The following is a 25604-nucleotide window of genomic DNA, read 5'->3' as shown; positions in this document are numbered from 1 at the left end:
AATAAATGATAATTAAATTTGATTTATTTTTTAACTTAGAGTTTTTCATATTAACAAAGAGCATTAAAAAATAAAAATTTTCAAAAAAAAAACTTAAGTAATTAAATAAAGGAAATTAGTAAGAAGAAAGAAGAAAAATTAAATTAATAAAAAGAATCAAATAAATATGTCAGGTACTTTAAAATAATTTTTTAGCTTTTTTGTTTACTTAGGACCACTAATTATAGCGAAACGCTAAAAGAATGTTTAAAAGCAAAACAAAATAGCCTTGCTTATTAAGCAAAATATAAAATACAATAGTTTGACTTTCATTTAAAATTAATTTGCATTATAAATAAAATAGAGGACTCATAATATTCTGATCTTCCTGGTGGTTGGATTAGCTGGTTTTGTGCTCTTGAGGATCACTAATTTTTATGTGAAGTTGATGATGATTACATCAGAGATAACTTTAATCTTTATGGAATTAAGCAAAAGTTCAATCACTACAAGTAAAAAAGATATCCAAAATAGATCTGTTTCACTTCTTTTTTGATAATTTGATTTAAGTTCTCAAATTTTTCAAACATAATTAATAGTCACTAAATAAGAAAAGAATTATGAAAAAAGAGATATTTTAAAGCTTTTATTAGAATAAAATTATTAAATTAAAAGTCTTTATTACCCATTAATAATCATTTTATTAAACAGCGATACTATTGAAATGATTTTATCCAGTGAAAGTCCCGATGATGATGATCTTGAAGATGAAAGGTAATTAATACAAAAATTGTTTATTTTTAATAGCAAAAACAAAATATTTATTTTAAATGATTGAATAGCTTTTAGCTAATACTTAGTAAATTAACTGTAGCTATTTTGTTTATATAAGTTTTTAAAGATAGCCTAATATAAATAGATATTTATTGAAGTTATTTAATCAAAAAAACTGTTAAGATTTTTAGCATATTATCAAAAGATTAAAAAAATATTTAATCGAATTATCTTTTCTTAAAATATAGATTTTTAGAAATCTACTAGGAAGCAACTGACGTTTATGGTTTAATTCACGCTCGTTTCATTACTTCCCCAAAAGGTATTTTTGAAATTATTTTATTTTAACAATTAAAATATAGATTTAGATATCATTAAAGCTAGCAAGCAAGCCAGTTTAACTAAAGATTTAATTTATTTAGCTGCATTCTAAAATAAAAAAATTTGAACTTTATTCAAATTATTTAAGAAAGATAAATTACATACAATAAATAATAGACTATTTATTTATTTATTTATTTATTTCTACTGTTCCTTCTATTTAATTTAATACAATAAAATAGTTAACTAATTTATTTATTTTATGTTACAGGATTAGCTTTAATGAGAGAAAAGTTCTTGTTGGGCCGTTTCGGAGTTTGTCCTAGAGTACTTTGTGAAAGACAAAATGTCTTACCTGTTGGTATGAGTGAAGAGCTTAGAACATCCAGAGTCAAAGTAATAAAATTAACTTAAATTAAATTAAGCTATTATTGAATGAGTAGCATTTATTTTGCAAATATATTTTATTATTTATGTGGCTAACTTAAAAATTAATTTTTGTTTCAAATTAATAGGTTTATTGCCCTCGTTGTGAAGATGTATATATTCCTAAGAAAAAATGTCCTGATATCGATGGATGTTATTTCGGTGTTTCCTTCCCTCAAATCCTTCTTATGGTAATTAAAACTTTAGATGATAAAGATAGCATTTAATTAAACATTTAAAATTTATTATAAAAGACATACCCTGATTTAGTCCCATCAAGAAACAATTCCACTTATATTCCTAGAATTTACGGTTTCAGAATATACAAGAAAAAGGGATCTAAGTTCCTTGAAGAAGAAAACCCTTTGGTAGAAGTAACACATTATAGTGAAGAGCTATTAAGACAAATAAGGGGAAAAGTTGATAAAAAAAATGAAGAAAAGAAAGCATTAACCAACTCAACAACTGCTTAGAGTTACGGAAATACCTAAAATAATAACGCCAATCAAATGAATAACTGATTATGATAATTAAAACATATTTTTTTCTTAAACTAAAAATTAATAAATCTTTCTTAATACACTTAAAATATCTATCTCAATCATCTTATCAAGTATACGCATGAATGATATTATTATCGATTTTTATCACATGAATATTATAAATATATAAAGACTGTTAAGCTTAGTTTCAAATATCAGAATCTGTAAGTAAGTAAGCAAATGAATCAATAAATCAATCAGCAAAATAAAACTCCTATCTTCCTTTATTTCTTCAGCTTGCTGAAGTTTCTGAATTTGAGTATTATTAATCCCACTTTTTTAGTAATTGATACATGTACTAAACTATTTTGCTTGTTAGTATTATTCTATCGCATTAGTTAAGCTGATTTGGCAACTCATGATTTGATTTGATTTAATGATAATCATAGCATAATAAAAAGGAAATGTTTATTTTTTTAAATAATACTTTCTTTTTTTGTGTTATTTTTCATAACATTTCTAATAAATTGAATTATAATAATTTTAAATTAAAGTCTTGATTTCATTACTTAACAATTTATTTATTTATTTTTTTATTCATGTAAAAATTATAATTTTTTGTAAAAATAAATAAAAATCTGCTAATTTTTTTATTGATAATTTTAAATTTAATAGAAATTCTTATATTTTTAAATTATCATTATTTGGAGGTATTAATTTTTTACTTTTACAAACATAATTTTTTCGAAGATAACTTGAGTAGCAGTTAATTAATTAGTTTTTATTATACATCCAACATCTATAAATTGTAAGAATGAATATTAAAGAAGAGCTCAAAAAGAGCGTGCCTTATAAATCACTTAAAAATGTTAAAAAAAAATCATATGATCATTCATCTGATGAAAATGATTTAGAAATGGGATTTCCGATACAATAAAATGTACACACATATAATATTCTTAAAGATTAATAAGGATTAAGTAAAATCAAATAAATTTTAGAGGGAACTCAGAAATAAGAATACAATTTATATGAATATTTAACAATTTTTGAAGAGCTAACTATAATACTCCATTTTGCAAGCCATCAAAATGATACTTTTATCAAAAAAATTAAATAACTCTCATAAATATTAGGTAGAGATGAGAAGTTTTTATCTGAATATATTGAAGATATTAGCTATTTTAATAGATTCAGTCAAAAGAATTTCAATTTATTAATAAAAAAATTAAAATAAGACACTGATTTAACTTTAACATAGAGGATAAAATGGGTAAAGTAGCTACCTTTTACTAACAATATGAAAACAGTTAATTAATTAGAATATGTCCTTGAAGTATTTCCAAACACAATTAAAAATATCCTAAACGATCAATCTAACAGCTTGATAGAAAAATAAAGTATCAATTCGGAGTAAATTTACTTAGAAGGATAAAATTCATTTAATTAAAAAGAGCTAAGCGAATTTTTCTTTAAATAAGATCACAATGAAAAATTATAGAAAGCCAAAGATTTATTCTAAAATAAAGTTAGGTAATTAAGAAAAAATCCTGTCAACTCGTATTTTGATTCGGACTCGAATGATAATGATGAAAATGATAATACTTAATAACAAATTATAAAAAAACCACATTCTTAAAGCTAAAAGTTTAATAAAATTAATTTTGATGATTAAAAAAGATATCAAGAAATATAAGAATCTGAAAACGATTCTCAAGAATTATAATAGCAAAAGGATGATGATTATGATGAAAATTAAAATGGATAAAAAAATAAAAACTCTTTAAATGCATTGCTTGCAAGTAAATTCAATTTTAAATTTGTTAAATTATTTTTAAAATTATCTTAGATATAAATTAAATTATGGAATTTCATTTAAGTTTTTCAATTAAAATATTCATTTTTAAATGAAAATCTTTAATTTTTTTAGTTTAAAAATTTTTATAATTCACTTAATTAAAATTTATGTGAAATAAAAAATTAGAAGTAATTTAATTTGATGGTTAAGACCAAAGTGACACAAACGAATAGAACTAGTAAGAGATAGAATTTTAGAAATATCCCTTCGACTCAATGCTACGAAATGACTTAATGAGCTTAAGTGAATATCAAAAGTGTATAGAGAATATTTAAAAAAATTAGTAATTAACTGTGAAACAATTTTTGTTAAAAAAATCTAATTGATTCTATCATTTAAATCATAATCTTGAGTTGACATATTCGATTATTTATTGAAAGCCATCAATTTATAGAGAAAAAATTATTTTATATATATTAAATTAGTTCAATAATTAGTTAAATTAAGATGTGTTTGTTAATCAAAAAGAAAAATAAAAAATACAAATTGATAATGATAAATACATATATTTTTTATATGCAAGCAATTAATCTATTCAATTAGATCTTTTTAAAGAAAATTTATTTCTTATATCAATATTCTCTACCAACAACAAGGTTTTGAGTAGCAAACTTTTCAGGAGATTCGATGCCATATAAACAAGAAATACCGATCCAAAGAACGGGAATGAATAAAATGAAAACTAAGATTAAGCCAAATAATGTTTAGTTAGGAATTTAAACCATGGATGGACCATTATTATCATCAGCTTGCTATAAGACTCTTGTGACTTTGCTGCTAGAGTTTTGAGTGAAAATAATGAAAACAGAAGCATCCTCTTAATCTATGGATTTCTTAACTATTTGTTCCAATTAGGCAAGATCTTCTAATTTAACGTCAATTTGTTCAATAGCAACTTGATTGGGCTTTTTTAAAAATAATATTTTACAAAAAATTGCATGCAAGAAGTATAATTAAACTAATTACCTTAACTTCAGAATTAATTGTGACTTGAATGTTCAACTTTTCTAAGCTATTCTATATCTCTTAGACGAAACTGATTGAATCATAAACAATCTAATTTCTGAAGTAGTTCTAAATTAAATTCTATATTTAAAAACAAATAAATTATTAGTGTTTGCTTAAAATCTTTATAAAATTGATTTATTAAGTATTAAGTAATTTACAGTAAATTAAGGTAAATATTTAGCATATTCTTTAATTTTATCAATTGTTCCAGCTAAAGATGAAGGAGTTTAGATATTAATAACAATAGCTTTGACACCACTTTCTAATTTCTATTAATAAAATTATAAAAATCTATTATATAACTTTCCAAAAATAATTTTCTATCATAAGAAAAAGTAATTTTTATCTTTTTTTCAACCATTTATTTTAATAGTTTTTTTTTTTGATATTTAATTCTTGTTTACCTAAGATTTTAGTTTTTTATTTTATAAATAATTCTGAATTATAAATGTCATTTTATATTTTGTTTAATTTTTATATAAATTGAATACCTAAGTAGCGATGCTAGCTGAAAACTTATCAAGAATTTATTCCTTAGTTGAGTACAAATCCTCAAAACTGAAAGGCCTATAATTAATTATTCAAAATATTTGTAAAAACTAGAAAACAAGCAGACTATTTATAAAGTAATATTGAAGAAATTCTTAGCATATTATTAAGTTCATCATTTGAGAGTGATGTTTAAACTAAATTTAAGTTTATTGCTATTTTTATTGCTTATATATTTTATTTTAAATCGCATTTTTAACCATTTAAATATTACATCCCTATTGAAAAAATAATGATTTTGCACTATAACATTAGTAAAATTTGAATGCTTAAAACATTATCAATTAAAATATTTACATATTCTTAGAATGGAATGCAAAGGGCATAGCTTGTTCCTTAGCACAGAATAAACTCAAAGAGCAAAACAAAGCAATAATGGTAAAAATGGTTGAATTTCTCATTTTTTATTTTACCTAATTGTAAATGTTAATTATTAATTTCTTTTATTTTTTAATTTATTTATTTGGATTATCTATGCTTTAATATTATTTTTATTTTATTTTGATTCTTTCCCTTATTAATCTTATTAAGAAATTTCATTTAATTAATTAGTTAATTAGCTTTAAATTGTCTTACTATATATTGAGTGAGTTGTGTTCATATATTCGAAGAATTAGGCTATCTATCTTTTATAATTGTTATGATTCCACTCGATACTTATTTATTTATTTAGTTTATTTCTATCTATTTATTTATCTGTCACTTCTTTTTTCCCTTGATTTTTGATCAAGACAACCAAGAATTAATTGCTTTACATATTTTTTATTCTATCTCTATTTATAAATCTATTTAAAACAAGACAGACAGACAGATACATTCAACTAAAATTTTTACTTTTACAATATTTCATATTTCAAACATTAATAACTTTATCTACTTCAACTACTGTAAGATAATTGAATTTTACAATGAAAATGATTATCATTGAATAAATAAAATATCTTGATATAATCATAAAAAATATTTTCTATAAACTATATAAATTATGTAATTTTTGAAAATATATAATCATGCCTAATTTGTGTATTATAAATCTCAATTAACAATATAAAATATACTTTTTTAAAAATATTTATTTAATTTTATAAATTTTTTTTAATACTTAAATAAATTATTTTTTGATACATCAATTAATTGGTAATAGGTTAAAATTTTATTTTAATTTACAAAGTTATATGTTAATTTTTAATTTATTTTTAGATTAAACTAAAATTAAAAAGTTTTACAAAAATTTTTTTATCTTCTAAATTATTCAAAGTAAAATAATACTGATAATAATTCATTACATATTTGGTGTTTTTACTCTTTTTAGATATTTTTATACTGTAAGACATTAATTGAATTCAGTTGATTAATCTTAAGTTTTTAATCTATTTTTCCTTTTATTTTATTTTATTTTATTTTAAATATTTCAAATATGAATTAAAATTTTACTATTTTGAAGGTGAATGTTAAATTTAAGAAAGTGGAGTTCCAGAAGCCTTTGAAAAGCTATCATTTTATTTCTAGTTTTACTAAGATGAATGATTTCTAATTCCTAAATTTTGTTTCATATTTACTTAATTTTACATCAATAAATTATATTTATTAGCTCTATCATTATTATAGCAATTTAATCTTTCAAGGAGATTCATACCCTCTAATTTTTCTTCACTATCATTTCTTTAACCCTATGAGCTTTTAGTAATCCTAAAGTTTCTTGCTTTCTTAATAAAACTATTATGAGCAGTTTAACCTTGAAAATTCTCATACATTATATTAAAATCACCTCCTGATTTTATATCACTGTATCCTATTTTGTCTCTATAATATGTTTGAGTATTTTTCCTAAATTCTTTCTCAAATCTCTTTACTTTTTGGAAAATTTAATTATTTTCTGCTTCGTTTTGGTATTTTTCTGAAATTTATGTATTTATATACTATGGCTAACTAATTTAGTCTGTTGTTTATGTGATTTACTAGTAGCTATTATCTCTTCTCTTAGAAGATTATGAGGTATTCTATCTTTTTTTTGAAGCTGCTGATAAAGCTGCTCTTAGATTTTTAGATTGTATATAATGAATATCATGTTTGATAAAGCCTTTAAAATAGTTTGGCTGCTTAATTTCTGTATTTTCCCTAGGCTCTGTTTAATTACTTATTTTTTTATCTGAAAGCACATCATAAATGTTAGGTTAATCTAATATATTAATTTTTGTGATGAAAAATGGATATTGTTTACTTTTTTTTATCTCTTTATTTTTTTAATTGTCATAGTATTCTTCGAAATTCTCATATTACTTTTTAATCGGAGATGATTGAATAACAAGCTACTTATTTTCTTAGTCTTTAACTATTTAACAAACTTTACTATATTCATTATTGGCTTGATAATTTATGTCTTATTAGAGTGGTAATGTGATATAAAAGTCTTCGAAACTATCATCAAGATTTTCATTTTTACTTTGACTAGTATCTCTTTCAGTATTTTTAGTTTTTTAATTTGGTGATTTTGGTTTATTTTCAGAACGATGATGCTAACTATGATTTTGTTGAATATTATTAAAATTATTTTAAATGCTCTATTATCTAATGTTTTCTTTTTATTAAGCTGAGTTTTTGCTTAAATAAGAAGAATAATTGTTTTCTTCATCTAATTCGGTATAGCGGGGTAATTAATAACCATACGATTGATAGTTATTGATTACCTTAGATTAATCTTTTTATTTAGGTGAAGTATTTTATCTTTCTTATTGATCTACTATGATTTTTAACTTTTCCCTTGATATATGCTGCTTAGAAGTCTTAGGTTATACCCCAAAAAAAGAGGAATTTTGTTGTTCATCCAAATCATTTTATAAGCTTCTACTGCTATTCTCATTAAAATTTTTATAGGATTCAATTGCATGATTTATATCTCTCATTTAGAGTTTTTTTTATACAAATGGATGAATATATTTTTATTCACTTTTCTATTTTTCATATTTATTTAAAATATAATCTTCGAAATTCGTTTAACTATGCATTTTATTCTAATTTTAAGCAAAGTAAGTTAACTATCCTTAGTAATTAGAACTAGTTTATGTGTTTTGTCTGTTAGCAGAAAAGGACTAATGTCGTTTTGATCTATTAGCAGTTTATGCCTTTTTTTATGCAGAAATGATGTATCTTTGAGATCTAGGAATTGTTGGCTCTATCTTTCGTGTTTTAGGATAGAACGTTGCAAAAAGCTATTCCATAAGATATCAATTTAAATGGTATATTTTATTCTAATATAAATTTTTGGGTTATCTTTTTTATATTTTCGATCTTTTTGTGTAATAATGTATATCGTTGATGCTTGCTTCAAATGTAATTGAATAATTAATAACAGACTCCAAAAATTGTATTTTAACTAGATTTAATCTAATTACCAATAACTTATTAATAATGTAAATTAGAGTGTTTAATTTACAAAAATAGTAAATAATTAATGCAAAAATTAATTATAAAAAATATGTAATTGATTTTTGTAAACTAAAAATTTATCCCTTTTTTAGCAGTCAAAAATATTTTATCATATGAAATAGAAAACTGAGTGTTATTTTTAAAATTTTATGATTACTTATTACTAATTTTCATACTCAAAAATTAATAAAAAATAAGAAAAATAAAATTAAAAGGTTAAATATTTTTATAGAATCAATCAACTTCAAAATATTTATTTTATTGTTTTTTGAATTAAAAAAAAAATAAAAAATAGATAAATAAATTAATAATTGAATGAGTGAGTGAGTAAGGGAGTAAGGGAGAGGCAACCATTGATAACAAAATATTTTGTTTTTTTTTTATAAATTTAGAGAAAATTTTTTTTCATTTGAATCTTTTAAAGAGTAGTGAAAATAGCTTGATAATTTTTTGTTTAAGTTAACGTATTTTTAGAAAAATACTGCGATTAATTTATTGTTGGATACAAAAAATTTAATAAATCTATGTTCTTTCATAGTAAATTAAAATAAATCACTATTCCTACTGTATTAAACATCAAATACTAATTTAATTTATTAATAATTAATTACCTTAATCATTATTTTAAGTATAATTTTAAGCTAAAGAGAAAGTGTAGAGTTATTTTTAAATAAGAAGTAAGGTGTAATATTAGTAAGAGCTATCTTGTTTTAAGATAAGAGTAAAAGCTAAATCGGTTATAAATTAATTAAACGTTTTTTAATTGTGGTAGAGAACACTTCAGTGTCTACATTTATACAAGAAACTCTTAGGAATTATAAAAATAAACACAATTCTATGAAAAATAATAAATCTAAACAAAATAACTTAATATTAAAATAAATGAAAGTGATTTATATTTGTGTGCAAAATGAAGACCTGTAAAGATTAAAAATGATTTAAGATCTAGAAAAATACTTTGATATGGAATATACAGATGTAAATTTTACTATTTATTGCTTTAGATAAACTAATAATTTATGATATAATTTATTTACAAAAGTATGGTTGGAATATACTTCACTTAGCAGCATGGTATAAATCAACCAATGTAATGAAGTTCATATTGCAAAATCCTAAAGCTGCAGAGCTCGTTAATTCTAAAGATAAAGTATATAAATTTATAATTATTAAATTTACCATTAAAGCTTAAGCTTTTTAAGGTATAAGCTGAAAACTATAATATTAACAGTTTAGTAATTTAGTAGAGTAAATCTTAATCAAATTGTATAAACAATTCTTGATTAAAATTTTAATCTATACTATCCTTACTTCATTAACAATACTACTCAATGAAATTAAATATAAGTTCTTATTATTATTTTTGATTGACCAAACAAATATTTACAATAGTAAAAAAATAACATATTAATAATTTTATTATTAAATTAAAAGAATCAAGAAACACCTTTGCATTTGGCATTTTTTACATAGGCCAAAGGTTGTATACAACTATTAATGGAACATGGGGCGGATTCTCAGTCTTTAAACATCGTAAATAAAATTTTAAAATACTATATTTATATAAATAAATGTTTTTTTTAGGTATAATAAATACCTGTTTAAACGATGAATGCTCCTAGAGAAAATTAAATTAAAACTTTGCTTGACCTTTAAAAAACTTTGACTAATGAATCTCAATTTAATTCTATCAGTCCTTACATATAAAAGTTAAAATAAGAATTGGATATGGAAAGAGGGTCTACAACAGTCCCACAAGATTTTATGAGCAAAATAAAAATTGAAAATTTTTCTGGTGCAAAGGTTGATAATTAAATTATGGATGAAGATGACTAGTTTATCAATTCTAATTTACATTCGTAGTAAGGATAAATTAAAGATTAAAATATTTTATCATTTTAATCTGCTGCTAATTAATACAATGAAGATATAGCCGTATTCAGCTATTTTGGTTCTTAATAAAACTTAAACTACTAGTAATAATAACCAAAACTTGAGTAATTAATTAGCGATAATAAAAAAAATAAAGGAGAAGATGTTGATTTAGAAGAATAAAAAGATGAAACAGATACTATAGAGAATTATAAAATGTAAACAAACAAAAATTAAACCTCTTCTAAATAAATATAAGTAAGTACATTTTTTCACATATTTTTTTATCTCAGCATATATTTATTATTTAGATAAAGAAAAATATGGAAGAATCAGATATATAAGACGAGCAAAAATAAATAAATATAAACTACTTTTAGTCTAGGATAAGAAAGTTTACTAATGAATCTTTAACAAATATTTGACAAAATAAATTAACATTTCATGGCTGGTTGGTTTTCTTTCTTTTTTTCAATCTTTCTTGTTAACTTAACATAATTCAATTAAAAAAAATAAAAATAACTGAAATTTTATTTTAATAAGTGTTTTAGATGACTGGTGCTACAATTATTTTTAAATATAAAAACATATAAAAGTAATTAATAATACAAATATTTTCTCAAAATGATAAATAAAAACTAATTAACTAAGCAAAAAATTAAGTAAAGAAATAAATAAATACATTAATTAATATTAAAATAAGTTTATTAAAACAACAAACTCATCTATAAATAGATAAGTTAAATTAAACTGAGGTCAAAAATTAAATTATATATAACTACTAAATTATAAATATTTCAAATTATTTATTTATATATTAAATAAATTACTCTTTTTGGTTTTCCTGTATAAATATATATTTATTTTTTATAATTTCTTCTCAAGTTTAAACTTTGTAAAAATTATTCTAATAGTTCTCAAAAAAAAAATAATAGAATATTAATTCATAAAGATTAAATAGGAAAAACTTAAAATGAAAAAATAAGATGTTATTAACAAAATATTGCAAAATTAAATTAAGCTAATAAAAAAATTAACTTGAGATTCTTCTAAAAAAGTAAAAATATTAAATTTCAAAATTAATCAAGCTAATTTTCTTTAATGATTTTATTTTAAGGTATTTTACTCATAATATAAAGTGTGCAAATGCTTTTAGGTAAACAAAAAAAAAATATTTTATTACAAAAACTTTAAAATTGAAAATATTTTTAATATCAATTTACATTCACTAAATATTGTTTAAATTGATCAACCAAATCTAAAAGATAAGCAAATAAATAAAATCCTTTAATTATAATTGCTAGATTAATTCATTGATGATGAGCTATCTTTAATTACTATTTAAATAAGTAAAAGCTTGAATTAAAAAACAAAAAAAATAAATTGATCTACCTAATTATTTATTATAAATATTTATTCAATTGATTTGGATTATTTAAGTACAATTTAGGTTTAAATCTTAATTTTTCTATTGTATTTTAATAAAAAACTAAAAAGAATATCGATTTTTTATTCTACGGACTACAAGATTTATGATGACAAATGATTATTATAATGATTATTTTTCACATTTGAATAGATGATAACTCCATAAAACTTTTTGAATTATATTTTATTTTATTTAATGCAGAACATGATTGGAAAGTTTAAAACAAAAAAAGAAATATAAAAATTCAGCCAGCCATTTTAATTCGTAAATATGATATAAAAAGAAGAATATATAATTTAAAAATGCGTAAATTAGCCTTAAATTAGTTATAATTAAATAATTCATGCACATCTATTGAGATCCACAAAAAGAAAAATAAAATATGCTATTTTTTCTTTATATTTTATTTTAAAAAACTTATAGCCTTCAACAGCACAAAAGCAGGAAAATTTATCAAAAAATAATAATAATAAATATAAACTCATTTACTTATTAATAAATTTCCAAAATAGGGTAAAAAAAAGAAAACGTAATTTAGCAATGCAAAAAGCTCCATAATAGCAAAAGTTTAGTACTTCAAATACTTTGTTTATCCGTCATACGATTTCATCTCCAAATGTGAAATCTATTATTTAGGCAGTAGCTACTATTCTTCACTCTTAAATGCACGAAGATTTCTAATCAGGAAAAGAAGTTCCTAAAGGTTCTGACCTTCATTTCTTCTCTGAAGAAAAATATATTGAAGAAAAACCAGAAGAGTTCGATGAAGCTCGTCGTGCCTTGCTTCGTGAAACTCCATCTGTAGATAACATTTATGAATTTATGAAAGCTCTTTATGAATGTGCCAAATTCTCTCCTGAATGCTGCATTATCTGTTTAGTTTACATTAATAGATTGATTGCATTCACAGGTTTGCCTCTTTATCCAACAAACTGGCGTCCTCTTATCCTTTGCTCTTTATTAGTAGCACAAAAAGTATGGGATGACAAGTACTTATCAAATGCTGACTTTGCTTTCATCTATCCTTTCTTCGTTACTGAAGAAATCAATGCTTTAGAACAAAAGTTCCTTGAATTACTCTAATACAATGTCACTGTAAAAAGTGCTCTTTATGCTAAATACTACTTTGAATTAAGAGCCCTCTTTAAAAACGAATCTGAATTCCCCTTAACCCCTCTTGATGTTGATCAAGAAAAGGAACTCGAATCAAGATCTTAATAAATGTAAAACAAAGAAAAAGAAAAAGCATAAAAGAATTCTCTCACTTATAACGAGAAGCAAACCAAAAGACCTAATGCCTCTCTTAATGTATGAGTTTAGTTTAAGCTTATCAATTCACTTATTATATATTAAATCTATATCCTCGTAATTTTTTATTGATAAAATCTTTTTATTTGTGACTTATTATTGTTTTAGAATCTATTTTTGATTATATTATACAGCTTTTTTTGTGACATTTTATAGATACAATTAAAAATCAAATAAAATTTACAATATATCAGATTTAATTTGATACATATTTTATTTATTATCCATAAATAACTCTAAATTAAGCGATTTATAAACTTAATCAACTATTATTAATTTAATAAAGTTAATTGATTTTAAGAAATCTAGGCTATTCAAAAATATCATAATCTCACTTAAAAAATTAGTTTTTTTTCTTATTTTTTTTTGAAGATAAAATAAAATAAATTTTTTTAATATTTTTTAATAAATAAAATGTAAATAATTTATATTTCTATTTAATTTTTTTATAAAATATAAACAATTTTTGCTTTTCTAATTAAAAACTTACTTAATTAATTAAAGTTAAAGCTTTTTCATAAATGAAAAAAGAAAAAATATTTATAATAATAATTAGTTAGACTTTTTATTTTTGAAAAATATTTTTAAAAATTTATTATTTTCTGCAATATTACTTAATAAATTTAAATTATGATTTAAAAGTTTAAAAATACTTAAGAAAACTTCTGAATTCATTTTTAAATTCATATAAATTAATATAAAATTCTTTAATTATTTTAAAATTAAAACTAATTCAACAATTTTAAAAATAAATTGAATAAAATAGCCAATATTTTCAAATTACATATATATATTGACATATTTTTTCCTAATAATTTTGATTAGTATTTATCTATATAAATTGTTTGTACATAATTAAGTATGTTTATAAGAATACAATTTATTTAATATTTCAATATGTATGACAATCAAAAAAATAAATTGAGTTAATTAAAAAAAATAACAACCATATTTTAAATAAAATTTTATTTAAAATATATCTTGTAAATTTAAATTTAATTAAATACTTAATTTATTTGATCTTATCGTTTTTCTTCCTTAAATCGAATTTGATTTATTTCGTAATTATATTATTATTTATGATATCTAAAATTTATGTAATCACTTCAACTAGATTGAGTTCTTTATAAAATTAACACACATATTAAATATTTAATTTATTTTATCTTATAGATTTTCTTTCTTCAAATTAAATTTAATTTAGCATATATGTTTGCTGATACGTGTGTTTAGATGAGGTCTAAAATTTATTGATAAACTTCAAGATAAAAAATAATTTAAAAAAAAATAAAGATAAATAAATATATATAGTTTCATAAAAATTTACAAATATATTTTAAATAAAATTTTATTTAAAATTTATTTTGTAAAATTAATTAAATATAATTAAATATTTAATTTATCAAAACAAATCAATTTTCTTCTTCTTGGATTTTTGATAACTTTTTACTCCTAGAATGTCTAACTAATTCTTGATTTCTTTCCTATTGGTCAAATGAATTTTAAATTTAGCTTTGCTATGAAGTAATATTTTATCTTATCAGGTTATTGAATTCGTTATTTTGTTCTGTTTCACTATTTTTATGGTTTTTTAAAATCTTTTTGTTAATAACATCGTCGTCAGTAAATATTTACTATTTTTATGCTTATTTTTAATTATTATCAATTAAATTTTCACCTGATTTTATAGAATTAGAAGAATAATTATTAGATTTTATACTTTTCCTATCTATATTTTATTTTATTTCGGAAATATCATTAATACTTAATTGCTCCTCTGAATCACTTTCATTATCTTTATTTTTAATTCTTTTTGAAAAACTATTAGCACTAACTTTTTAAGAATCATCTTCTTGATCAGAATTTTCTTCATCTTCTTCATCTTCGTCTTAAAAATCATCTTAACTATCGCTTTCATCTTTTAATTCTAAATCATTGTTTGATTGAAAATTACTAGAGCTTGTAATTTATCTTCCATTTTTAGTATATTTATTTTCTATGATGTTAGCTTAATCTGGCTGATAGTCAAAACCTTCTTTTAAAATGTTTGATGATTACTTATCCAACTAATAAATATCAACCAAAAACTTAAATATTTAAATTGTTTCAGTAAATCTCATTTCTAAAGTTAAAGTATTTAGTATAACAATAACAAAATTTCTGTTATTTATTGAAAAGCAGGATGACAAGCATGCACCTGCTGCAGGCGTAATTCCTGTTTTTACTCCTATACAATAGCACGAACTCTTCAATAATTTGTTTGTGTTTTCCCATGTTTATTCTCTAGAACCTTTCCTAGAATTAGAAATTTTAGCTGTATATTCTATAGTCTTTACTATTTCTCTGAAATATTAGTTTTTCATAGCATGCGATATAAGGATACAAATATCATCTGCACAAGATTTGTTTTTTGAATTAGTTAAGCCATGAGGATTTTAATAAAATGTTTTTTATAGTTTTAGCTTTTGTGCATACTGATTCATAACTTTAATGAACTCCTTTTAACCTTGATTTTAAAATTTCATAAATAAAAATTACTTAAAATCCATTGAAATGTAAAACTTCTTAATAAGTTTTTAAATTTACCTGCTTTGGGGTTACAAGAAACTAATTTAGGGTTTTAATACTTTTTTTGTTAAAAAATTGGACTACTTTCATATATCAACGAGCCTACATGCTCAGATATTGCAAAAGCAGCATCATTTCCACTTGGAAGCATAAGTCCATGAAGCAAATCCCATAGTGTTAATTAGTCACCATGCCTAAGTAGTGCAGATGTACCAATCATTTTAGAGGCTATTTTGCTTACAGTAATAATTTAATCCTTTTTTAAAGTAAGTTTAATTTCATCATTTCTTTTGAAATCATATTTGTTAAGCAAATCGCAGACAATGTAACAAGTCATAATTTTGGTTATAGAAGCTATTTAGCTTAGTTTTTACCCTTTTATTCTTAAAACAAACTCTTTTTTATCCAAATCATAAACAGCAACACATTTAGATTTAATATCTAATTTTTTTCTTAATAAGTACTGTCTATAATCTTCCATCATTTTTTTTTCATCAACCTAGAAATCTTCTTTTTAGGGTTAGATATCTTAGGCTGACTTAAATTAATTATTTTAATTGATATTTTATTTATTTAAGTTCCCTATCTTACACTAAGATGGTAATTTTGTATATGATGAAACATTATAGCTTTTACCTTGCTTATTAAACTATGTGCTATTTTCTTGTTCATCTAAAAATTATAACGACCCATGCCTATTAAAAGGTTTTTATCTTTAAAGTTTTTAATTTTAATTTTCTGAATCAACTTTCTGCTGAATATTTTGATTTATAAGCTTATTTTAATTGTTTTAAATAGTCCAATCATACCTATTAAATATTTTATTTTCTTCTAAAGATTAAAGCTAGCTCTTTTGATTTTAGTCATTCTCAGTGCTTTTTACTCTATCTATAAAATTTATTTCTTTGCTATTGAAAGCATTGCTTTATTTTAAGAGTATTTCATCCTAGCTTAGTGAAGAGTCAGGTTGCTCTGTAGGTGTAGCTGTAGATAAAAGTCCATTTTTATCAGGTATATTATTGAGGATTATCTATGTCTTTTCTATATCACTTTGAAGACTACTTAATTAAGGTACTTGAAAAGAGTCTATTTGTTCTTATTAGCTTGAGTTTCTAAATAAATTACTTTACTTTGTGTCTAATTATTTTCTATTTTAGAAACCTTTTGTTATCAAAAATTTATTTATTTTTAAGGTGTAAAGAATAAGAAAATGAATGTATACCATTTGTTTGGTTAAATTTTTTCAAATCGTTATTTAAACTTTTTCCTTAAATAAGGGTGCTTTTAGTAAATAAATTGTTTAAGAGATCAAATTTATACTAGATTTTATTTTATTAAAATAAAATGTTTTTTTTTTGCTATTCATAATCTAAGTTTTAAGAGCTTTTAAAGATGTTAGGCTTATTTTCTTCTTTTTATTCTTATATGTTTTAAGAAGACCTTGATTACCTTAAAATATAAACAATTTTATTTTTTTATTTATTTTTCTATTTAAATAATAAATTTACCCAATAGAAGTTTAAGATTTTTATTAAATTCCTGTTAAATTTTATTATGCTTGTGCTTATGAGGCTTATCTGTGCTTATTTTAAGATGAAAAAGTAAAGCACGGCACAAATTAAGCAAATATTTTATCATTTTTCATGTTAACTTTGTACATATTATTTTAGTTTCCGAAAGAGTTTGAAGCATAAAAAATTCCTGGCTTTTGTTCTTAATCTGATTTATCCACTTATATTAAATTTAAACATTATTTTATTTGAATTAAATAATCAGTAAAAATAATTTACTTATTAAATTTTAAAGAGAATTAAAAGAAGTTTTGGAAGTTTTGTATTATGGAGTTGTAAAAAATGTTGAGGGTAACTCAGAAGAAGATTCCGTAGATTTTTTTACTTTTTAATGAACAATATACCTGCCTTTATTACTTAGTAGACTAAAATTGTCTTAGGTGCTTGAATAATTTAATGAACAAATTACCGATTATAAATTTATTATATAAATTTTAATTAAAAATCAATCTACTGATCATAAAATTAAATTTAATTGCGAAATTAATTAAAATAATTACTAACTATTTGATTTGTTTGTATTTTAGGACTCTATGTTATTTAAGCTCTAAAATTTAATCACTTTGTGACAAGAGCCAGTAGATACCTACTTGTATGAAACAGTATCTTAGTTAATTTAATTTTATTATTTCAGTTATTCAAAATTATTTGAAGGCTCTAGATTATCAAAGTTTGTGTAAGAATTGCTCATCCAATTGTAAAATGTTTTGCTATTTAACTATTATTAAGACTAACTTGCTCTGTAAGAAGATAGTGATCCATTCTTTTTATTTTTAATTTGTGCTTAATTATCAAAGTAAGGGCTGCAAATATCCTATTAAATCTCATTCAATTTATAGTCGTCTTTTAAGGTCACTCTAAAAATTGGATTTTCTTAAGCCTTTCTTGGCTATATTTTTTCTTCTTGCTAAGATTTAGTGCTTTGAGAATTCTGAGATGATAAATTTCTTCTACCATTTTAATATTTAGGATTTAATATATGCTACTAGCAATCAATGACAGATCTTTTCTGTTAGTTATTCATTATAGTATTTTAATATCAAAAGCAACAATAGAAATTAAGTATTTCAAACAATAATAGATCGCTAAATCTAATACTTTGTTAACTAACTCTTAAGGCTCCCTTTAAAAGTATTGAATATTTTGCTAAATTATTTAGTTTATCTTATATTTATTATACTAAATTAATTAAGTTTTTAATAATATTGTAAAATAATAGTCACTAATCAATTAACTAATTAATATTTTATGAGGTAATTATTATTCTTAAATACAGAGATTTATTCTTATAAAACACTAATTTTCAAGAAATAATACAAATATTTAATAAATTTTGCTATTTATCTTTTTTTTTCTTTGATATATATTAAAGGTGTTAAACTGCTATCTTTTAGCTTAAATGCTGCTTGAGCTCCTTACATTTTAAACTAATAAAAACCATTAAAATTAAAAGCTAATAAAATCTTTCAAATATCTAAATGCATCAAATTGATTAGCCTTTGAATTTTATCAAAATACAAATTTAATAAGAAAAGTGATCACACATTTACCATTACTTTTATTAATTGAGTTAATCAAGTGAGTTAAGTAATTATTTAAAATAAATAGTTTGTGGATAATATTAATATTTCATAAAACTTACATTTTTTTATATTGGTTAATATTAATTGTTTTTAGACATTAAATTAAATATACTTATTTTATGAGAAACATGAAATGGTTAATTAATATTCAAAAGATTAACATTTATTTTTTATTAAATGCAACAAATAAATAAATAAATAATTTAAATATTTCAAATTAAATTGAATTAATCATTAAGGAGTTTATGCTGGCATCATCTATTATTATAGATTCATTTAAGCTAATTCCCAATTTCTGAGTTGGTTTCTCTGAGATATTATACCAGTATCTGAGACAAATAACATTTCTTTGCAGAATCTTGGAATTTCGCTTAAAGAATTTGAAAAAGTATAGCTCACTAAATTTGATAAAAAGTTATTCAGATATTTATTTTAAGGAATCAAATTTAATAATTTTAAAATGAATATTCAAAGAAAATTTTACATTTATTTAATTGCTAAAATTCTGTAGTAAAAGGAGTAATTTTAAGTTAAGTATCATACTGCTATTCCTAATTCGATTTAGAAGAAGTTCTATTAATATGAGCACCAATATAAACAACTTCTTCATTTTAGTTTCTTATGACATTTATTTGAAATCTCTAGATTTTTAAAAATTTAAATGTTAAAGTTGTAATAATTTTATTTGGAATCTATTTATTTACAGGTTAATAAAGGAACAATTTCTAAGCAATTGTTATCTTAATTTCAATTATATATTTTATCAATGAGCGATGTGATGGCATCTTTGTCATATAATTAAACAAATTCTATTTGATAGTAATTAGTGATTATAATATTATTTTTTAAATCTAAATATTTATTTACACTATATAAATTTAGTGTATAAGGAGATCTTGTAGTGCTATAAGAAATTTAGTTTGCTATATTTTCCTCTTGTTGTTTTCTTGACATGTATGAATTTTTCTTATCATAGAATCGTTTTTCTTCCTAGCTCAGCTTTTTCAACTCAAATTTTAGAGTATAGCTGTCATCAATAAATATCTAAAGTATTTTAATTGTTTATTAATAAGAAAAAAATTTAGAAGTAATTAATTATACAGATAAGTTTGGATAGACTGATGTGTCGTAGATATATAATTATTTAGGGACGAATTTGTTACAAATATTTATTAACTTGTTAAAAATAACCCTTTCATATACTCTGTATCTTAGTTAATATATCTTTTATATCTGAGATTCATCGTCTTCATCCCCATCCTCTTCACTTAATTAAGGCTATTTATTTTTAAAGTTTTATGGTTATTTATGTTAAAAAGATTTAATTCATTACTTTAAATAAAAACGATATTTATTAGATTGTTGGCCCAAGTTTTTCTGGATCTTGACCTAGAGTATTATTTTTAACAACCTTTATTATCAACTGCTTTTCAAATATATCAGGAGTTGTTCTGTAAACGTCAGCTAACTTAGCAGTTATTTAATCATTTTTATACTAATAATTTTATTGAGAAATTTTAAATATTTTATTCATTTATATTTATTTAAAAGTTATTAATTATATTTCTCTCAATAATGATGAAGGATTTAAAAAAAATCTTACTTGAAGAGGGATGAATAGTAAATAAGGGGATATATTTAAAGGAGCGATTTGGTTATCATTAAAGATAGGTATGTTGTAGAAGTTTATATAAATCTAATTATCAATTTTTTTATAAGGGAAAGGCTTATAAGAAGATACTTAGGAACTTTAAGATATGTAAAATGACTGCTTATACTTTTGCTACTATTTAATTGTATTTTCTTGCTATTCTAGACATTCTCTAATTGATTATAAACCATCCTAAAACATCTTCCTAGTTACTGATATTTCTTGCTTACGAATCAGCATAGATGTAATTACATCTTTTGCTTTAATATTGTCAGGTAAATCAAATCTTTCTGTTTTAACTACTTAAAATGAACCAAGATTCTTTAAGACATCATAGCATCCTCCAATTTCTTTACGTAAATTTTCTCTAATTTGAATTATATAAAATGCATAAATTTTTCAGCTTATTTATTCTGCATAATCTTTAAAATGTAAAAAAATAAATGATTTAAAGCTAAAAAATTATGTTTTAGCTTTCATAATCCATCCTTAAATACAAAATTATAACCCTTTAACTAAAGTGAAAATAAAATAAATGATTTCTTTACATTTCCCTTTTAATATCGTTTTTTATTTTTTATTTTTGCTCAGAAACATTTTAGGGATCTTTGTTTTTTTCGAGTATTTTAGTATAATTATGTAGCTATTTATTTGTAACATATGGCACTAAAGTATATATTGAATCTCCCTTTTAAGCATACTCAAAATAGCCTACGTTCATTAAATCTTTGAGATTTGTTACTTTTTTAGGCTACAAAATATCTGCCTGCTATTTCTTTGACATTTTATTGAAGATATTTATATTTTTTCGCCTAACTAATTGCCTTATAAATAATTAATAAATTTATCAAAAAAGTTGTAGCTGAAATAAATTATAAAAATTTGTATGTATCTTTTTGTTTTTCATTAATTTCGGAAAAATATTTAAAATAATTAATTCTTTAAAATAAAGCAATATTTTAGTGTAATAGATAATAGAATTAAATCTTTATTCATTTAAACTGATAATTAATAAACAAAATAAATAAATAAATAAAATATGTACAAATGATTTGTATTAAAAAATAGAATTTTTCATTTTTAAATCGAAAATGATAAATTAATAAATAAATTATTTTACTTTATTTTATATTAATATTGATGAGATAGGTTATTAGCTAATCTATTAATTATTTAATTAAAATGAATTATTTCATTAATATCTTTTGGTAATTTTATCTATCCTCATAAGCGAAATCTAATTAAAAATTATTTTAACAATTATGTATTTTATTTTAGAGAAATGTAAATAACTATTTAATTTAATCATTTTCATGATATAACTTAAGAGATAACAAACCTTATTGTAATTAATCTTTAAATAAAAAAAGAAATAAATACCAATAATATGTATCTAAAATAAAATTATTTAAATTTAAAATAAAAAATTATAAATTAAGAAATAAATTATTTTAATTTGCATTAAAATTAAGCAAGTTGTTAAATTATCACTTTTTAAACACAAAAAATATTCATTTTTATAATATTAACTAATTAATTATTTATAAAACTAAAAATAATAATTTTTTCACTAACTCAACCAAATAAAATAAATTATTTCACATAATATTTGTTTTTAGTTTATTTTTAAATGAATCATCAAAAGCAAAATTTATTTATAAATTATTTTAATTATTCTTTATATTATTTTAGAAGCATAAAGAATTCTTTTATTTTTTTATTTTCATAATATAGGTTATGTACCATTCCAATCAACTTTTATCTCTTTACCCCATTTTGTACGCATTACAAGCTCAATTACAGGAATCATATCATCATCTTCGTCATTTTTTTTGTTAAATAAGAAGTGTTGTTAGTCTGAAGATTGTGAAGAAATATAATTTGATTTTGCATATTTTTTCTATGTAACGGTTAAAATAATTCTATCTTATGGATTATACAATTCATCGTAGTATACTAAATCAAAGTGTGGTTGTTAAGCTTTTTCATTAGCTCTAAAATCTTTTGCAAAAATTACTGAGTAATGATACTCTTTACAAATTATCCATATGGGAAAAAGGGGAGTTTTTAAATAGGAACCTACCTCAATATACTTAAGATGCTCAAATATTGTAAGAAAACCAAATTAAGAGCGGCTGTCTATTCCTTTAAGTTTGTAATCACCATCTAATACTTTTTCTCCATCAAAACAATTCGAACGTGCTTTACCTGTCAAGAATAAATTAACTTATTCTTATGAACAATGACCATGATGCCCTATTAGTGCATTTTCAGAGCTATCCATTTCTTCTTAAATAGCTTTGATTCCTTTTGTTAATATAACACTATAAAGAAAAGTTGTGACGCCTTAATTGTGCTATCCAATGTAGTCTGATTTATAAGCATGTAATGCTTCATATGCTTACTCTATAGTTTAAACCTTTGTTGAAATATATCCACAGCAATCTATAGGGGCAGATTATGAAGAACTGTTAGCACCTGATTAATTTTAAATAATTGCAAAGCGGATAACTCCATCATCTCCTCTGCAGTTAAATAATATTTCTGCTAAGGCAGCGACTAAGCAGTTTTCTTTTATTATCTTATTTTTGAAATCTTATAAATTTCTCCCTGCTGTTTGTGATGTTGTTGGATAGACAAAAAATAAATATTTTAAATAGAAAGCTTAAACGCAGGCAATGACTCCACAAGGACCACCTTCCTTTTAGAAAAGGCCATAAAAACAATCATCATTTTCATTCAAAATAAATCCTTATGACCATGAAGCTGGAAGAAATTTATTTTATGACTGATTAAAAAGAAGTCTTTTTATATCCTGAACTTCAATTCCACTTAGGCTCTAAATATTTTTCTTAGAAAAAGTCTATATCCCTGCAGTTTTAGAAAAGTTTATCTTAGGAGGCTAGAAATCAAAATTAACTTTTCCTGGTTCAAAGAAGTTAATTTTTGCATGTTCAGTATCATTTAAGTCAGATCCTATTTATTCTTTTGTATCCTACTGACTTGCTTTTCTTCTACTTTTTTAATTTTATGAGAAATCTAAGTCGTCATCATCCTCATCAAATATTCCTTTTTTTTTCTTTGGATTCTCAATATGTTTAATTGAAGTAATTGCTTAATTAGCTCCTAACATCTTATCAAAATCATCTTCCTCATGTATTTAATTCATAGCACTTTAAGAAGATTATTTATTATTTTCCTAAGATGGATCTTCCTATTTTTTCTTTTTATTGAAAAAATTGAATTGCTTAGAGTTGTTTGATTCCTCTACATTAGATGAAGCTTAATTAGATGATTAAAACTATTCATTTACATTTGACTTATTTTAACGTGACACAGGTCTTTTTAACTCAGCGTTTTCGTTCGAGTCATTATTATTGTTATTACTACTGATTTTGTTTGGCATTTGATGAAGTAACTGAGATTAATTTGTAACTTCTCCAAATAAGGGATCATTAAAATCTAACTTATTATTTTAGATACTACCTTAATTTATCAATTCATTAAAATTGTTAAAGAACTCAGAATTCTGGTTTTTAGTGGTTGTTACATTACTATTTGTAACATTTGTATCTAACTATCCGTTGATACTTGTTCTGATAGAAGTTATTTATTCACTTTACTGTAAATTCCTTTTATCACTGGAAGGAGGCCTTGCAATTTTTTTCATGTTACCTCTTCTGGATTCGAATTTAAACTCTCCATCATCATTATTAATATTTGGCTAGTTAAAATTTTTTGCTAAATTTTAGTCTATGAAGGGAGAAGCTGTGTCTTTATTTGCGTTTGCAGAATTTACAACAACTTGTTAAGGAGTTCCAATATTTAACCCGCTACTATTGTTGCTACTTTTTTTACTTTGGTCTTCTAAATAAGATAAATAATCACTTTCTTTTTCTTGTGAGAAATCTTTTAGTTATTATGTGGGCTTAATACCTTGCTATTATTATGCTCCTTTGATATTATTTGGATTTTGAGTTTACTAGCCAGCTGATTTAGGAGGTCTGGATTGCTCTGCAGTTATAGATTAGGGATTGTTTAAAGTATTTTGTGTAATCCATGATTAATTTGATGAATGTGGTTAGCTATTACTATTATTTGTACTGTTGCTAATATGGGAGCTAAATCCAGAAATATGTCCATTATTTTTTTAGCTTAAATATGAATTTACTCCAATATTATTACTGCCGTTACTTATATTTGAATTTCCAGTGGAAACATTATTAGAATAGTTATTATCACTTAGAGGCCTATGAATATTAAATCCTGTTGCATTTGATATTTTATTTGTTATATTAGTTTAAGAACCATAAAGACTGTCTTAATATTCTTAATTTTTAATATTTTAACTATAAACAGATTACCCTTCATCTAAATTTGTATTGGTTTTATCACCACTTAATCCTCCATTTGTTTATCTTCCCTTGAATTTCGAAAATAAATAATCAGTTAAGATTTCAAGCATGGTCTATTATGGTTGAATTTTTTGTTTATTATTTTTGATTAGTCTCTCCATTGAGAGAAACTTAATTAAATCAAGCTTGGTCATTTTTACCCTAGGTCTTTTATCCTCTTTTTCAAATATATCTAATGAGTTTTTATACCCTAATTTTAAAAAAAACTCTCTAATAAGGCTCCTTGCTAAATCTTCTGGGCCTACTTAGCTTTCTAAGTCCATTTTTTAAGTAAGTAATTTCAGATATCAAAAATCAATTCAACTTTTATTTTATTTTATCTTTGGTATTTTAAAAAATGACTACTCCTATATTGCTTTATAGACTAATTTTGAATATTGTTTA

The 25604-nt window shown here is 22.2% G+C and overlaps 9 protein-coding genes across 9 annotated transcripts; 4 read left to right on the top strand and 5 right to left on the bottom strand. All coding sequences in view use genetic code 6, as the record gives it.

Annotated features, from left to right (window-relative positions):
- Nucleotides 1–166: 166 nt before the first annotated feature.
- Nucleotides 167–2021, top strand: TTHERM_00780530 (casein kinase II beta chain, putative; the record flags this gene model as incomplete). Its single annotated transcript, XM_001026209.2, has 7 exons — nt 167–173; nt 344–491; nt 691–753; nt 1002–1075; nt 1346–1470; nt 1590–1691; nt 1755–2021. The coding sequence occupies 7 exons, from the start codon at nt 167–169 to the stop codon at nt 2019–2021; spliced, it is 786 nt and encodes a 261-aa protein (XP_001026209.2).
- Nucleotides 2022–2418: 397 nt separating this feature from the next.
- Nucleotides 2419–4166, top strand: TTHERM_00780540 (transmembrane protein, putative; the record flags this gene model as incomplete). The annotated part of the gene is made up of 2 exons (XM_001026210.2): nt 2419–3784; nt 3967–4166. 2 exons carry the CDS (start codon nt 2419–2421, stop codon nt 4164–4166), a joined length of 1566 nt encoding a protein of 521 aa, XP_001026210.2.
- Nucleotides 4167–4412: 246 nt separating this feature from the next.
- TTHERM_00780550 (transmembrane protein, putative) lies at nt 4413–5861 on the bottom strand (the record flags this gene model as incomplete). The annotated part of the gene is made up of 5 exons (XM_001026211.4): nt 5695–5861; nt 5340–5415; nt 5007–5117; nt 4807–4926; nt 4413–4745 (listed from the first exon to the last, which is right to left on the bottom strand). The coding sequence occupies exons 1-5, from the start codon at nt 5796–5798 to the stop codon at nt 4413–4415; spliced, it is 744 nt and encodes a 247-aa protein (XP_001026211.3). The 5' UTR covers nt 5799–5861.
- Nucleotides 5862–6676: 815 nt separating this feature from the next.
- Nucleotides 6677–8615, bottom strand: TTHERM_00780560 (hypothetical protein; the record flags this gene model as incomplete). Its single annotated transcript, XM_001026212.3, has 2 exons — nt 6677–6776; nt 6832–8615. 2 exons carry the CDS (start codon nt 8613–8615, stop codon nt 6677–6679), a joined length of 1884 nt encoding a protein of 627 aa, XP_001026212.3.
- An 826-nt stretch (nt 8616–9441) lies between these two features.
- Nucleotides 9442–11120, top strand: TTHERM_00780570 (ankyrin repeat protein; the record flags this gene model as incomplete). Its single annotated transcript, XM_001026213.3, has 5 exons — nt 9442–9801; nt 9866–9973; nt 10258–10356; nt 10408–10953; nt 11007–11120. The coding sequence occupies exons 1-5, from the start codon at nt 9661–9663 to the stop codon at nt 11118–11120; spliced, it is 1008 nt and encodes a 335-aa protein (XP_001026213.3). The 5' UTR covers nt 9442–9660.
- A 1544-nt stretch (nt 11121–12664) lies between these two features.
- TTHERM_00780580 (amine-terminal domain cyclin) lies at nt 12665–13438 on the top strand (the record flags this gene model as incomplete). Its single annotated transcript, XM_001026214.3, has 1 exon — nt 12665–13438. The coding sequence occupies one exon, from the start codon at nt 12665–12667 to the stop codon at nt 13436–13438; it is 774 nt and encodes a 257-aa protein (XP_001026214.1).
- Nucleotides 13439–14844: 1406 nt separating this feature from the next.
- Nucleotides 14845–18595, bottom strand: TTHERM_00780590 (D-alanyl-D-alanine carboxypeptidase family protein; the record flags this gene model as incomplete). The annotated part of the gene is made up of 6 exons (XM_001026215.2): nt 14845–15938; nt 16019–17161; nt 17223–17449; nt 17509–17731; nt 17791–17954; nt 18072–18595. The coding sequence occupies 6 exons, from the start codon at nt 18593–18595 to the stop codon at nt 14845–14847; spliced, it is 3375 nt and encodes a 1124-aa protein (XP_001026215.2).
- A 790-nt stretch (nt 18596–19385) lies between these two features.
- TTHERM_00780600 (hypothetical protein) lies at nt 19386–21589 on the bottom strand (the record flags this gene model as incomplete). The annotated part of the gene is made up of 8 exons (XM_001026216.3): nt 19386–19552; nt 19639–19795; nt 19859–19963; nt 20022–20198; nt 20256–20432; nt 20488–20649; nt 20758–21172; nt 21354–21589. 8 exons carry the CDS (start codon nt 21587–21589, stop codon nt 19386–19388), a joined length of 1596 nt encoding a protein of 531 aa, XP_001026216.3.
- Nucleotides 21590–22528: 939 nt separating this feature from the next.
- Nucleotides 22529–25483, bottom strand: TTHERM_00780610 (hypothetical protein; the record flags this gene model as incomplete). The annotated part of the gene is made up of 1 exon (XM_001026217.3): nt 22529–25483. The coding sequence occupies one exon, from the start codon at nt 25481–25483 to the stop codon at nt 22529–22531; it is 2955 nt and encodes a 984-aa protein (XP_001026217.1).
- Nucleotides 25484–25604: the final 121 nt, after the last annotated feature.

This window comes from Tetrahymena thermophila (assembly GCF_000189635.1).
Source record: "Tetrahymena thermophila SB210 genomic scaffold scf_8254043, whole genome shotgun sequence".
In the NCBI taxonomy this organism is placed as follows: Eukaryota; Ciliophora; class Oligohymenophorea; order Hymenostomatida; family Tetrahymenidae; genus Tetrahymena; species Tetrahymena thermophila.
Note: the sequence above shows the minus strand (reverse complement) of the source record. Positions and strands in the feature narration are given on the sequence as shown.